This window comes from Loxodonta africana, chromosome 10 (assembly GCF_030014295.1).
Source record: "Loxodonta africana isolate mLoxAfr1 chromosome 10, mLoxAfr1.hap2, whole genome shotgun sequence".
Lineage (NCBI taxonomy): Eukaryota > Metazoa > Chordata > Mammalia > Proboscidea > Elephantidae > Loxodonta > Loxodonta africana.
In genome coordinates, this window is record NC_087351.1 from 28,703,427 (window position 1) to 28,717,891 (window position 14,465).

General features: G+C 37.5%; 1 protein-coding gene across 1 annotated transcript; it reads left to right on the forward strand.

Moving 5' to 3' along the window:
* Window positions 1-12,993: 12,993 nt before the first annotated feature.
* LOC100670186 (olfactory receptor 4K2) lies at window positions 12,994-14,185 on the forward strand. Its single transcript, XM_003421636.3, is given in 3 exon segments — window positions 12,994-13,265; window positions 13,268-13,804; window positions 13,807-14,185. Coding segments are annotated over 3 exon segments (939 nt in total). The 5' UTR covers window positions 12,994-13,168; the 3' UTR covers window positions 14,112-14,185.
* Window positions 14,186-14,465: the final 280 nt, after the last annotated feature.

The following is a 14,465-nucleotide window of genomic DNA, read 5'->3' on the forward strand; positions in this document are numbered from 1 at the left end:
GGCCACAGTAGCCCCCAAGAAGATAAAATACTTGGGAATAAATCTTACCAAAGATGTAAAAGACCTATACAGGGAAAGCTACAAAATACTACTGCAAGAAACTAAGGAGGACCTACTTAAGTGGAAAGGCATGCCTTGCTCGTGGAGAGGAAGACTTAACAAAGTAAAAACGTCTATTCTACCAAAAGCCATCTATACATACAATGCACTTCTGATCCAAATTCCAATGACATTTTTTAATCTGATGGAGAAACAAATCACCAACTTCATATGGAAGGGAAAGAAGCCTTGGATAAGTAAAGCATTACTGAAAAAGAAGAAGAAAGTGGGAGGCCTCACTTTACCTGATTTTAGAACACATTACACAGCCACAGTAGTCAAAACAGCCTGGTACTGGTACAACGGCGGGCACAAAGACCAATGGAACAGAATTGAGAAGCCAGATATAAATCCATCCACAAATGAGCAGCTGATGTTTGACAGAGGCCCAGTGTCAGTTGATTGGGGAAAGGATAATCTTTTTAACAAATGGTGCTGGCATAACTGGCTATCCATTTGCAAAAGAATGAAACAGGACCCATACCTCACACCATGCACAAAAACTAACTCCAAGTGGATCAAAGACCTAAACATAAAGACTAAAACACTAAAGATCATGGAAGAAAAACTAGGGACAACCTTAGGAGCTCTAATACAAGCCATAAACAGAATACAAAACATTACCAGAAATGACGAAAGAGAAACCAGATAACTGGGAGCTCCTAAAAATCAAACACCTATGCTCATCTAAAGACTTCACCAAAAGAGTAAAAAGACCACCTACAGATTGGGAAAGAATTTTCAGCTATGACATCTCCGACCAGCGCCTGATCTCTAAAATCTATATGATTCTGTCAAAACTCAACCACAGAAAGACAAACAACCCAATCAAAAAGTGGGCAAAGGATATGAACATGCACTTCACTAAAGAAGATATTCGGGCAGCTAACAGATACATGAGAAAATGCTCTCGATCATTAGCCATTAGAGAAATGCAAATTAAAACTATGATGAGATTCCATCTCACTCCAACAAGGCTGGCATTAATTCAAAAAACACAAAATAATAAATGTTGGAGAGGCTGCGGAGAGATTGGAGCTCTTATACACTGCTGGTGGGAATGTAAAATGGTACGACCACTTTGGAAATCTCTCTGGCGTTATCTTAAAGAGTTAGAAATAGAACTACCATACAACCCAGAAATCCCACTCCGTGGAATATACCCCAGAGAAATAAGAGCCTTCACACGAACAGGTATATGCACACCCATGTTTATTGCAGCTCTGTTTACAATAGCAAAAAGCTGGAAGCAACCAAGGTGTCCATCAACAGATGAATGGTTAAATAAATTGTGGTATGTTCACACAATGGAATATTACGCATTGATAAAAAACAGTGAGGAATCTGTGAAACATTTCATAACATGGAGGAACCTGGAAAGCATTATGCTAAGTGAAATTAGTCAGAGGCAAAAGGACAAATATTGTATAAGACCGCTACTATAAGATCTTGAGAAATAGTACAAACTGAGAAGAACACATACTTTTGTGGTTACGGGGAGGGGAGGGAGGGAGGGTGGGAGAGGGTTATTTACTGATTAGTTAGTAGATAAGAACTGCTGTAGGTGAAGGGAAGGACAATACTCAATACACGGAAGGTCAGCTCAACTGGACTGGCCAAAAGCGAAGAAGTTGCTGGAATAAAATGAATGCTTCAAAGTTCAGCAGAGCAAGGGCAGGGGTTTGGAGACAATGGCTTAAGGGGACTTCTAAGTCAATTGGCAAAATAATTCTATTATGAAAACATTCTGCATCCCACTTTGACATGTGGCATCTGGGGTCTTAAATGCTAACAAGCGGCCTTCTAAGATGCATCAATTGGTCTCAACTCACCTGGATCAAAGGAGAATGAAGAACACCAAGGGCACATGATAAGTATGAGCCCAAGAGACAGAAAGGGCCACATGAACTAGAGACTTAAATCATCCTAAGACCAGAAGAACTAGTTGGTGCCCGGCCACAACCGATGATTGCCCCGACAGGGAGCACAACAGAGAACCCCTGAGGGAGCAGGAGATCAGTGGGATGCAGACCCCAAATTCTCATAAAAAGACCGGACTTAATGGTCTGACTGAGACTAGAGGAATCCCGGTGGTCATGGTCCCCAAAACTTCTGTTGGCCCAGGACAGGAACCATTCCCGAAGGCAACTCATCAGACATGGAAGGGACTGGACAATGGGTTGAGAGAGATGCTGCCAAAGAGTGAACTACTTGTATCAGGTGGACACTTGAGACTGTTGGTGTCTCCTGTCTGGAGGGGAGATAGAAGGGTAGAGAGGGTTAGAAACTGGCAAAATTGTCACCAAAGGAGAGACTGGAAGGAGGGAGCGGGCTGACTCATTAGGGGGAGAGTAAGTGGGAGTATGGAGCAAGGTGTATGTAAGCTTATATGTGACAGACTGACTTGATTTGTAAATGTTCACTTAAAGCTCAATAAAAATTATTAAAAAAAATACTCTGGTCATGATTTTTAATCTATCATAGTCCACTTTTCAGTCACAATTATTTACATTTCCCCTACATGGGAAATATGCTTACTCAATTCCAAGGCTCCCCAGTTCCAGCATCTGGCTAAAAGTTCAGGATCTTTTCTTCTATATCAACTTTGGATATGTATGAGGCTCCTTGGGTGCAGATCCTCCTCATACGGATATCTCAGAATTTAAAATGTGTCATCAGCTCTTTTTTCTACACACCAGCATACAGTGGTGAGACAATGATTGGATAATTGTAATAGAAATGTTCATTCAACAAGAGAAGAAATAAAACAAATATACCAGTTCCTGTTCCTATTCTGAAATACTTCTAGGCATATTTCATCATTTTCCCTAACTTCAGGAGCAGGGAATATCCCTTAACTAGAGCAGAGTTCTGACTTCTAGGGTGATTCCCTAATCCTTTAAACTGTGCAGCTTTTTTTTTTGTACTTCAGATGAAGGTTTACAGAACAAACTAGCTTCTCATTAAACAGTTAATACACATATTGTTTTGTGATATTGGTTACCACCACCACGACATGTCAACACTCTCCCTTCCCCACCTAGGGTTCCCTTTTACCAGCTTTCTTGTCCATTCCTATAATCTAGGCAGTTTTTAAGGAGCCCTGGTGGCTCAGTGGTGAAGCACTTGACTGCAGTTCAAATCCACCAACTCCAAGGCGAAAAGATGCCGTGGTCTGCTTCTGTAAGGATTACAACCTTGGAAACCCTGTGGGGCATTTCTATTCTGTCATCATATAGGGTCACTATGAGTACAAATCAACTCGACGACACATAACAGCAAGAGGCAGCTCTTGGCTCCACACTCTGAATCATTCTCCTTTTTTCATAGATAAGGCCTGTTTGTTTCTGGCTTGTTATCTCAGCCTACTTCCTGTCTACAAAAATTTGGAGTCCCAGAGGTCTCTTTTCATCCGAACTGGTACAACACGTTTAAAAACATTGTGGGAGTGAAATGTAATAGGTCATATCCAAGATGTTTAAACAGAGGGAATCAGAAGCTTTGACTAGTTCTCAGGTTGCACTAATGTGGGCTGAATGAAGAAAATGAGGGAGAGGAAAGAGGTAGTGTTGCATTTAGGGGTTTGGATTTGGGTTTTAAGATTCCTCCACTACAGGGCAAAGATAATTCTTTGGAGGTAGGGCAGGAGTAGGAATAACAGTTCATGAATAACAGTACTTCCCAAAATAAATTTTATAAATCTAAAAAAATTATAAAAGTTAAAAATTCACTCAAAAATTATATCTGGCATAAAACAATCCTAATTTTTAAAGTAGTTTTATGCTTTTGAATACACTGGCTGAAAAGAAGCTCATCAAGAATCTAGTAGCAATCAATAGAGAACCATCAAAGAAAAGCTGCATTTCTTGTATCCAATTCCATTATTTTATATTCCTTGCCTTTATTTTATTCTTTAATTTTCTTATATTTCTTAATTTGAAAAGTAAGATATGAAAAATGTCCAAGTACATATAAAGAAGAAAATGAATAGCCTCTCCCTCTTCTATTCTCACTCTCTGAGGTAACCAGTGTTTAACAGCCTAGTCATATCTTCTCATGTCTTTATATAGCATATTTTTGTTACTACTTGATTTTACAAAATTAAGGTCATATAATACACATTACTTGTCTATTTGGTTTTCATGTAATAGTATACTATGGATGTATTTTCAGGTCAGTAAATCCAAATCAGCGGTAGAATTCTCCCTTTCTATACTGAAGACCTGGATTCAATTCCTGGCAGATGCACCCCGTGCACAGCCATGTTAGTAGAGGCTTGCATGTTGCTATAATGCTGAACAGGTTTCAGAGAAGCTTCCAGACTAAGGCAAACTAGGAAGAAAGGTCTGGTGGTCTACTTCCTAAAATCAGACAGTGAAAACCCAGTGGGTCACAACACACCGATTCCCAACTGACCATGGGAACGGTGGCAAGACCAGGCAGTGGAGGGCTGACTTAATGGTGGCGGACAAAAACACAATCAAATAGAACTCATTTTCTGTTTTGAAATAACAGCTGCATATTTTTATGGGGTGGATATTCTGTAACTTATGCCACTCCTTTACTGAAGGGCAGCCAGATTTTCTTATTTTTACTACTGCTTACTCTGCTAAAATAAATATCCTTGTAAATGGACTCGTGGAGCAGCGCTTTTGTTTCTAGGAATTGATTCTCAATAGACACTTATGGTTCGAAGGACTTAGAGGTAACATATATTTTTAAGTTTAGCAGTTACTACCAAGTTTTGGGGTTTATTTGTTGGTTGGTTTGTTTTTAATCCAGCAATTCATACATTCATCCACAGTTTAGGAGAATGTCTTAGTTATGTAGAGCTACTATAACAGAAATACCACAAGTCGATGGCTTTAACAAACAAATTTATTCTCTTACAGGTTAATAGGCTAGAAATCCAAATTCAGGGCCCCAGCTCCAGGGGAAGGTTTTCTCTCTGTTGATTCTGGAGTTAGGGTTTTGTTATCAGTCTTCCCTTGGTCCAGGAGATTTTTGGTACAGGGACTCTGGGTCCAAAGAACGTGCTCTGCTCCTAATACTACTTCCTTGGTGGTATGAGGCCTCCCTGTCTCTCTGGTTATTTCTCTGTTTTATATCTTAAAATAGATTGATTTAAGACACATCCTAATCTTACAGATGGAGCCCTACCTCATTAACATAACTGTCTCTAATCCTGCTTCATTAATGTCATAGAAGTAGGATTTACAACACAGAAAAAATCATATCAGATGAAAAATGGTAGACAATCACACAATACCCGGAATCATGGCTTAGCCAAGTTGACAGATATTTTGGGGGGACACAATTCAATCCATGATAGAGAGTGTTCCTTATCTTCTTATAACTTTTGATCGACCCGATGAGTAAAATAGCATTGATTTTTATATGCAGTTTCCTGGATATTAATGAATGAAGTTAAACAATTTTTCACAGGTTAATTTGCCATTAGATTTTTTTTTTTTTTTTTTTTTAATTCTAGCATTTGTCTGTTTAGGCTCTCTGACCTTTTTTGTTCTTGTTCCCTATTGAGGTTTTCCTTATTAATTTACAGGAGCTCTTTACTGAAATTTTTCTGTCAGGTCAGGTGCATTGCAAATATTTTTCACCCATTATTCACTTTTAATTTTGTATATGATGTATATTTCAATGCATATAAAACATGTTTATTTTTTGAACAGCTTTATTAAGGAATAATGTACATCAACAGAATTTACTAATTTTAGTGTGTAATTCAATTAGTTTTGAAAAATGAGTAAAGTTGTGTAACCATCACCATAATAATAATATAGACTATTCCCATCACCATGAAAAGTTTTCTCACACTTCTTTATCTTAGGCCCCCTCACCCCTCACCCCTCACCCCTCACCTGTACCCTGGAAACCACTGATCTTCCATTTATCACTATTGTTTTTCCTTTTAAAGGATTTCTGAATAGCTCATGTCCGTCTGCTTTCTTTAAGCCCAGTGGTTCTCAGCTGGAGGTGATTTTGTTCTACCATCTCCTCTGCCCCGGGAATATCTGGCTATGTTTGGAGACATTTTTATTGTCATGACTCAGTAGGAGTCGAGGGGGTACTATTGACATCTTTGGTAGAGGCCAAGAATGCTGAGTAACATTTTACAATGCCCAGGGCTGCTCCAGCAACTAAAAATTATCTGGTCCAAATGCCAGTAGAATAAGAAACCTTGATTAGCATAAAGGTTTTCAGATTCATTCATGTTTTTGCATGCATAAATACTTCGTTTTTGTAATAGCTGAGTACTATTTCATTTATTGGTATAATATAATGAATTTATGCATCCAGTACTTGCTGGGTATCTTTTTCTGCTTTTGGACTATCATAAATAAAGTTGCTGTGAATATTCATGTATAGATCTTTGTGTAGACATACATTTTCATTTCCTCTTGGAAAATAGCTAAGAGTAATATTTCTGGTCTGTGTAAAAAAACCAAACCAAACCTCATTGCGATGAAGTCAATTCTGACTCATAGTATCTCTATAGGACAGAGTAGAACTGCCCCTATGGTTTCAAGGAGCAGCTGGTAGATTCAAACTGCCAACTTTTTGGTTAGCAGCTGACCTCTTAACCACTGCACCCCAAATTTCACTTTATGTGATATTGTCAAGCTGTTTCCAAAGTGAATGTACGTATTGCATTCCCACCAGCAATGTATGAGAGCATCCATTGTATTCTGTCACAGTCTGGATTCATATATATTCTTTCGGTCAGTGGCTTACCTTTCTATTTTCTAAATGGTATCTTTTTGGAGAGAAGAACATTTAAATTTTGCTTTAGCCCAAGTTATCAACTAAAAAAAAAAAAAGTCTTTTCTTAGCAACTCTACGTCTCAAAGACTTTCCCCTATGTTTTAGTCTAGGACTTTTACAGTTTTAGCTCTTATATTTAGGCCTATCCATTTCAAATTAATTTTTGCATAAGGCTTGGGGCCCTGGTGGTGTAGTGATTAAACAGCTCGCTGCTAACCAAAAGGTTGGCAGTTCAAATCCATCACCTGCTCCTTGAAAACACTATAGGGTGGATCTACTCTGCTCTGTAGGACAGCTATGAGTTGGAACCCACTAGAAGGTAACAGGTATAAGGTGTGAGACAAGGGTTTGAGTTTCTTGCTTGCCTGTGGATGGAATTGTGTCTCCCCAAATTGTGTGTCAACTGGCTAGGCCATGATTTCCAGTATTGTGTGGTTGTCCTCCATTTTGTGCTCTTATCCTGTGTTGTAAATCCTAACCTCTATGACATTAATGGGAGCCCTGATGGTACAGTGCTTAAGAACTCGGGCTTTTCTCCAAAATGTCAGCAGTTTGAATCCACCAGCCACTCCATGGAAACTCTATGGGGCAGTTCTACCCTGTCCTATAGGGTCACTATGAGTTGGAATGGACTCCATGACCCTTAACAACAACAACATGATGTTAATGAGCCCTGGAGGCATAATGGTTAAGCACTTGGCTGCTAACCCAAAGGTCAGTGGTTAGAACCCACCTAGTGGCTCCACAGGAGAAAAGACCTGGTGACCTACTCCCACAAAAATCACAGCCTAGGAAACCCTATGGGCAGTTCTACTCTGTCCTACAAGATCACCGTGCATCGAAATTGACTAGATGGCGCACAACAACATGATGTTACTGAGGCAGGACACGATCTACAGGCTTAGATTGTATTTTTAGTCAATCTCTTTTGAGATATAAAAGACAGAAGTGAGCAGAGAAGAGAAGGACCTCATTACAACCATGCAAGAAGAGCTAGGAGCAGAGCTAGTCCTTTGACTCCGGGTTCCTGAGCTGAGTTGCTCCTAGACCAGAGGAAGGTTAATGAGAAGAATCTTCCCCCAGAGTCAACAGAGAGAGAAAGGCTTCCCCTGCAGCTGGCACTCTGAATTCCAACTGCTAGCCTCCTGAACTGTGAGAGAATAAATTTCTGTTTGTTAAAGCCATCACTTTTGGTATTTCTGTTATAGCAGCACTAGATAACTAAGACATTTGTTTTTGTTTTCCTTTTTCATATGGATATCCAATTGTTCCAGTACCATTTATTGAAAATACTTTTCTTTTTTCATTGAATTGTTTTCCAAGTTACATTAAAAACAGTTACCATGTTGATTTTCTTAATCCTCCATTGTGCTCCATTAATCAACCTATTTGCACTTAGGTCAACACTACACTATATTGATTACCACAGCTTTATAGTAAGTCTTGAAAACATAGTGTGAGCCCTGTAGATTTGTTCTTATTTTACTAAGTTGTTTTGGTGATTTCCATATAAATTTTAAAATCAACCTGTTTATTTCTATGAGGGAAACTCTGTTGGCATATTGTTTAGTATGATGTTCAATGTATAGAACAACTAAGGAATAATTGATATCCTAATAATATCTTTTAAAATCCATCATTAGCATAGCCTCTCTCTTCCTATCTATCTCTATGTCTCTATTTATTTATTGTACAATGCAGAAAAATGGAAAAGAGCAATTGTAAAGCACACTTCTGCTCAGATGTGACATATGATGCTTCTGCTCACATTACATTTGTCAAAATAAGTCATGTATACCAGCCTGTCCTAAATAAAGTGGGAGTTTACACTTTCCACAGCAAGAAAGGACCCCTGAAAGGATGGGCCAGTTAAAGAAAAGCAGCAAATTTTGACTACAAAATGCAATCTATCACACAACTTTTAGTGGAAATTGTTGCATCGTTATTATTCAATAGATTTAAAAAAATTAATAATAGTAGCTACTTGGAATTCTCATTTTATTAGTCACATTCCCATCGCTAGTAATTAGTCACGGTTATGTTCTTTTACCTATTTCATTTAATAATCTCCTGCTTTAAATTTCTCCCTTCTCCAAATCATGTAGATAAATCTTTACGAAATAATACTTTCAAATTGTCCTCACTCTGTGTATGATCTTACAATGGTTCCTTATTGTCTTTTACATCAAATTACATATTTTAGATGGCATTCCTGTTCTTCCTAACAGCTAATTGAATAGTTTTGCTATTCTGCAAATAAGTTGATTTTTGGTAATCTTCAAAGTAACATTTAACATCCATTCAACAAATATCTATTAAATCCCACCCTCTATGCCTTTGTGACACAGTTTTCCCCCACATACACTTTTTCCATTACCAATCTAAATTTTAATTTTCTTTCTAGGACAAGTTCATGACATAACTCCCGCAAGAACACTTCCATTATTGAATTCCTCACATTGTAGATTTTCCTTTCTGTAAAGTCCATTTCATTCATGATCTCTGAGAACTGACTAGGTAAATTCACTAAAATTAACAAATAAATTCATTAAATTTATTTGGCTGTATTTTGTTCCCTTTTTATTGTTTATGGATGTCTAATATCTCCAATGGAGACCTAATGGCTCAGTGGTTGAGAGCTTGTCTGACAACCAAAATGCTGGCAATTCGAATCTACCAGTTGTTGCTTGGAAACCATACGGAGCCTTTCTAGTTTGTCCTATAGGGTAGCTCTGAGTCAGAATTGGCTCAACGGCAACAGGTTTGGTTTTGTTTTAATGTCTTCAAAGAAACTATAAATTACTTGTGAGGCAGAACTGAATGTTTTTGGATTTTATTTTCCATAGTGTCTAGAACACGGTTAGATTACCGAGAATTCTTATTAAAATTTGTTTACCTCGTTGTTTTTCCTGTTACCTCTGGTGTTCCCTGACTCTCTCAGGTCCAGGTGGAAACAATCATTGTAAATTCCCATGAGACTCTAGAAATATCTTCCCTTTGTGAACCCAGTGAACCCATCTTTGTTGCTTAATAAAACCCGCTGAGAGACGATTTCTTGGTCAGTTCCCAAGCCCTTACAACATCTGTTTTAGTTACAGCTGCTTAATAACTAATAGTTCAACTAGGTCATTTATATTTAAAATTGATCTCCTACATGCTCTCTGGCAGAAACCTACTGATCATTCTGAATATTCCAAAGCTCTGATTCTGGTATAGATCTGGTAAGTGAAGGTGCTTTCAAATTATTTTAAATCTCTCTCCTTCTCATTTCCATCTCCTAACCCCTGTTCCATGGAGATGAGATCAATAAAACAGTTTGTGCATGTTGGTGTATATGAGGGAAAAATCAAACAAGGCTAGGGCTAAGGAGATTGATCTTTGAGCTCTTTCCCGTGAAAATGATAAGATATATTCTTTAGGTGATAAGAGTAAATTTTTAAGTTATGGGATTATAAATATTTATAGGAGGAATAAACCAAAAACCAAACCAAACCCATTGCTGTCAAGTAGGTTCCAACTCACAGCAACTCTAGATACTCATATTTTAAAGATAAAGAAATTGAAACCAAATTTTTTCCTGAGCTGTACGGCTATATTGTAATAAACTTTGATAATATATCAATCTTCTTCTACTAGATGAGAATAAGCAAAACTAATTCTTAACATGTTTCACATGGATTTCAACCAGGGAACATTTATCTGTCAATATGTTTACATTTTTTCTGTGGAAATTTACAAGAATTCTGCAACTGTTCATTGAAACCTCACTATAATGTTCCTTAAGGGCTCATGCCTTTTACATGTGATATAATTGGTATACAAAGTCTCTTTGCACTTCAGTAAACTCATCCTTGTGGGTGAATTATAAATGACTGTGTGTGCGCACTCACACTTCACGTATTGTCAGCACAGAGCAACTGCCTACTAAATGTTAGCTCCTATCTTTAGGGTTATATAAACAAACAGGTGAATAAATAGATAGGTAGGAAGGGCTGTACACAGATGTAACTGTGGTTTGATTGCCGTTTAGTACCAGAAGGGGAAGTGTTATTTCCAATATCTACGACTTAAAGTGGTATTTCCTTGCAATCTTCGATATCCTATAATTCCCTTTCAAACTGACATGCCAAATGAGAAAGATGGAAAGAACAGGAAATATAAGTTTTCATAGAGGAAACTACGTCTATGAATACATGTTGCAGTTCAGCTAGAAATAAACTGCTGTTAATCAGTTAGTAGGCTATGTACATGATGCCAAAAAACCAGATGTGACTTTTGTCCCCTCCAAATTTCTCCCCACAGAAAGGACCAGATTTATTAATGGGTTCTGATTGTACCAGAGCCATTCTAAGAAAGAGTTATACAGTTATAATGGAATAATTCACTCAATATGTCATATTTTGTTATTAATGTAATATCATAGTGTTCTTAAGTAGAGTATAAACTATGATGAAAACTTTTTTTGGTTCTATTTTATTTGATACGTTGGCTGTTAGAGCTTTCGTTGAAGCGTAGTATTTGGCACTGAAACTTCATGTGTCTAGTAAGGAAAACAACCTCTCAACTTCCAATACATCTTTAAGGTTTGATGCTGTGGTGGTGTCATGGATTGAATTATTTTCCCCAAAAAATGTGTGTACCAATTTGGCTGGGCCATGGTTTGCAGTTATTGTGTGATTTTCCTATATGTTGTAAATCCTGCCCTATGATTTTAATAAGGGAGGATGGGTAGCAGTTGTTTTAGGGAGGCAGAACTCAATCTACAAGATTGGATTGTGTCTTGAGGCAATCTCTTGAGATATAAACGAAAGAAGTGAGCAGAGACAGAGGGACCTTATACCACCAAGAAAGCAGTGCCGAGGGCAGAGTGTGCCTTTTGGACTCAGGGTCCCTGTGCAGAGAAGCTCCTAGTCTGGGGGAAGATTGATGAGAAGGCTGACAGAGAAAGAAAGCCTTCCGCTGCAGCTGACACACTGAATTTAGACTTTCAGCCTACTTTACTGTGAAAAATAAACTCTTTGTTAAAGTCATCTACTTGTGGTATTTCTGTTATAGCAGCACTAGATAACTAAGACAGATGGCTCATTAATAAATTAAACCTATGCACTAAATATATTGGATGGATAAAGATAGTATTTCTCTTTACTGTATTTTTACACAAATAGCACTTGGTGTACATATTTTGCCAACTGTGCCACCCCCTCAGGCACTATTTTCCTAAGCAAGCTGTGTAAGTTATATGTGTGAGCACATTATCTATGAAAAAATATGGCACTTAATCCTGGAATATAACTTACACCTAATTGTATTAAGGGTAAAATATCAGATGGCATTATTTACACTATATTCCAAATGTCATAAAAAGATCACCCTGGATCTAACCCTGAATCAAAACTTCACCCTAACGCTAACTGTACACCTGGATCTAACCCTAACCCAAACCTTAACACTAACCCCAACCCTAACTCTATATCTAATTCTAACCCTAACCCTAGCACTAGGTTTTACCCTAACCCTAACACTAATCCTAGATATAATGTTAATCCTAACCTTAACCCTAATTCTAGATCTAACCCTAATCCAAAATCTAATATTTCACTTTAATAGAAGTCCTAACAACCAAAGCATCAAATAAAATAGAACCAACCAAAGAAATTTTCATCATAGTTTATACTCTTGAGAAGACTATGATATTACATTAATAACAAAACACGATGTATTGAGTGCATTATTTCATTATAAACATATAACTAAATCATTTGTTTACCTTTAAAAATTTTTATCTGAACACTGATGGAATTATTTGTGGAAGAGGCCAGCATGCTGTTTAGTGGTACCATTTTTATTATTAGCTTTTTTAGATTTTTGACTTGGCATGGCAAATACAGCAATGTCTTGGAAACCACTGTCAGGTGGGTTAAAAAAAGAGCTTTTGCTTGGGACAGAACAATTTCCAAACAGAAGTGAACAATATATAATAAAGGAACCACCTGATTATAGTATAAGGATAGCATGGAAATCTTCACATTCATATGCTGGCTTCTAAGAAATACCCAGGAAATAATTGTTTGAGTTGATGTAAAGGACATTAATTAAAAATTGTCCTCATGTTCTATACAAGGAACCTGGGCAACACATGACCACATAAAATATTGAAATGAAAAACCAAATGATCATTGTTCTTTCAGGAAAAGCAGACTGTTAGAAATGGAGCTTTTGCTTTAAGGAATACTACTTTCTCCTGATTTTTTTCTTTGATACAGGTTTCCACCTATCAATTAAGACAATGGATACTGCCAATAAATCAACTGTGTCTGAATTTGTTTTGCTGGGACTCTCTAATTCCTGGAAGCTACAGATGTTTTTCTTCTTGGTGTTTTCATTGTTTTTGTGGTTACAGTGGTGGGTAATAGTCTCATAGTCATCACAGTTCTAGCTGGCCCTCACTTACACTCTCCTATGTATTTTTTGCTTACCAATCTTTCAATCATTGATATGTCTCTTGCTTCCTTTGCCACCCCCAAGATGATTACAGACTACCTCACTGGACACAAAACCATTTCTTTTGATGGTTGCATAACCCAGATATTTTTTCTACATCTTTTTACTGGTACTGAGATTATTTTACTCATGGCTATGTCCTTTGACAGGTATATTGCAATATGCAAACTCCTCCGCTATGCTTCAATCGTAAGTCCTTGGGTGTGTGTTGCTCTTGTGGTGGCTTCCTGGGTCGTGGGAGTCATGCATTCAATGAGCCAGGTTATATTTGCCCTCACATTACCATTCTGTGGTCCAAATAAGGTAGATAGCTTTTTCTGTGACCTTCCTGTGGTGTTCCAATTGGCTTGTGTAGATACTTATATTCTGGGTCTCTTTATGATCTCAACAAATAGTATAATTGCCTTGTCCTGCTTTATTCTTTTTTCAATTCTTATGTTATTGTCCTAGTTACTATCAAGCATCATTCTTCAGGAGGATCATCCAAGGCCTTTTCCACTTGCACAGCTCATTTCATAGTTGTCTTCATGTTCTTTGGACCATGCGTCTTCATCTACATGTGGCCACTAAACAGCTTTCTGGTAGACAAGATCCTGTCTGTGTTTTATACCATCTTTACTCCCATTCTGAACCCGATAATCTATGCCTTGAGGAATCAAGAAGTTAAGAGAGCCATGAGAAAACTGAAGAATAAGTTTCTAAATTCCAACAAGGCAACCCCTCATTAACTTCATTAACTTCTTGTTTTAACTTGATAGGCATTAAGTGCCACAGTTTTTGTATACACAGCATTGGTCACAGTCTTGTGTTAGAGTCTTGTTTCAAGTGCTATCATCAAATTGTAATTGCAAAGAATTTGTGAGGGCACAAGGTAAGTGCATTTTGGGAAAGTACTTTCATTTAAAAGTTCAAAATGCATTTTAAATCTCAGTAGAGCAAACTGAAAGAAACAATTTCTTGCAGATGCAAATAGTATCTATAAAAAAGTAAGGAATGATGGTTTCAGTTATGAGGTTTAATATTAATAATGCATTAACTGGAAAAGAGGAATGAAGAATAAGAAGAGGAAGGATAAGCAACTA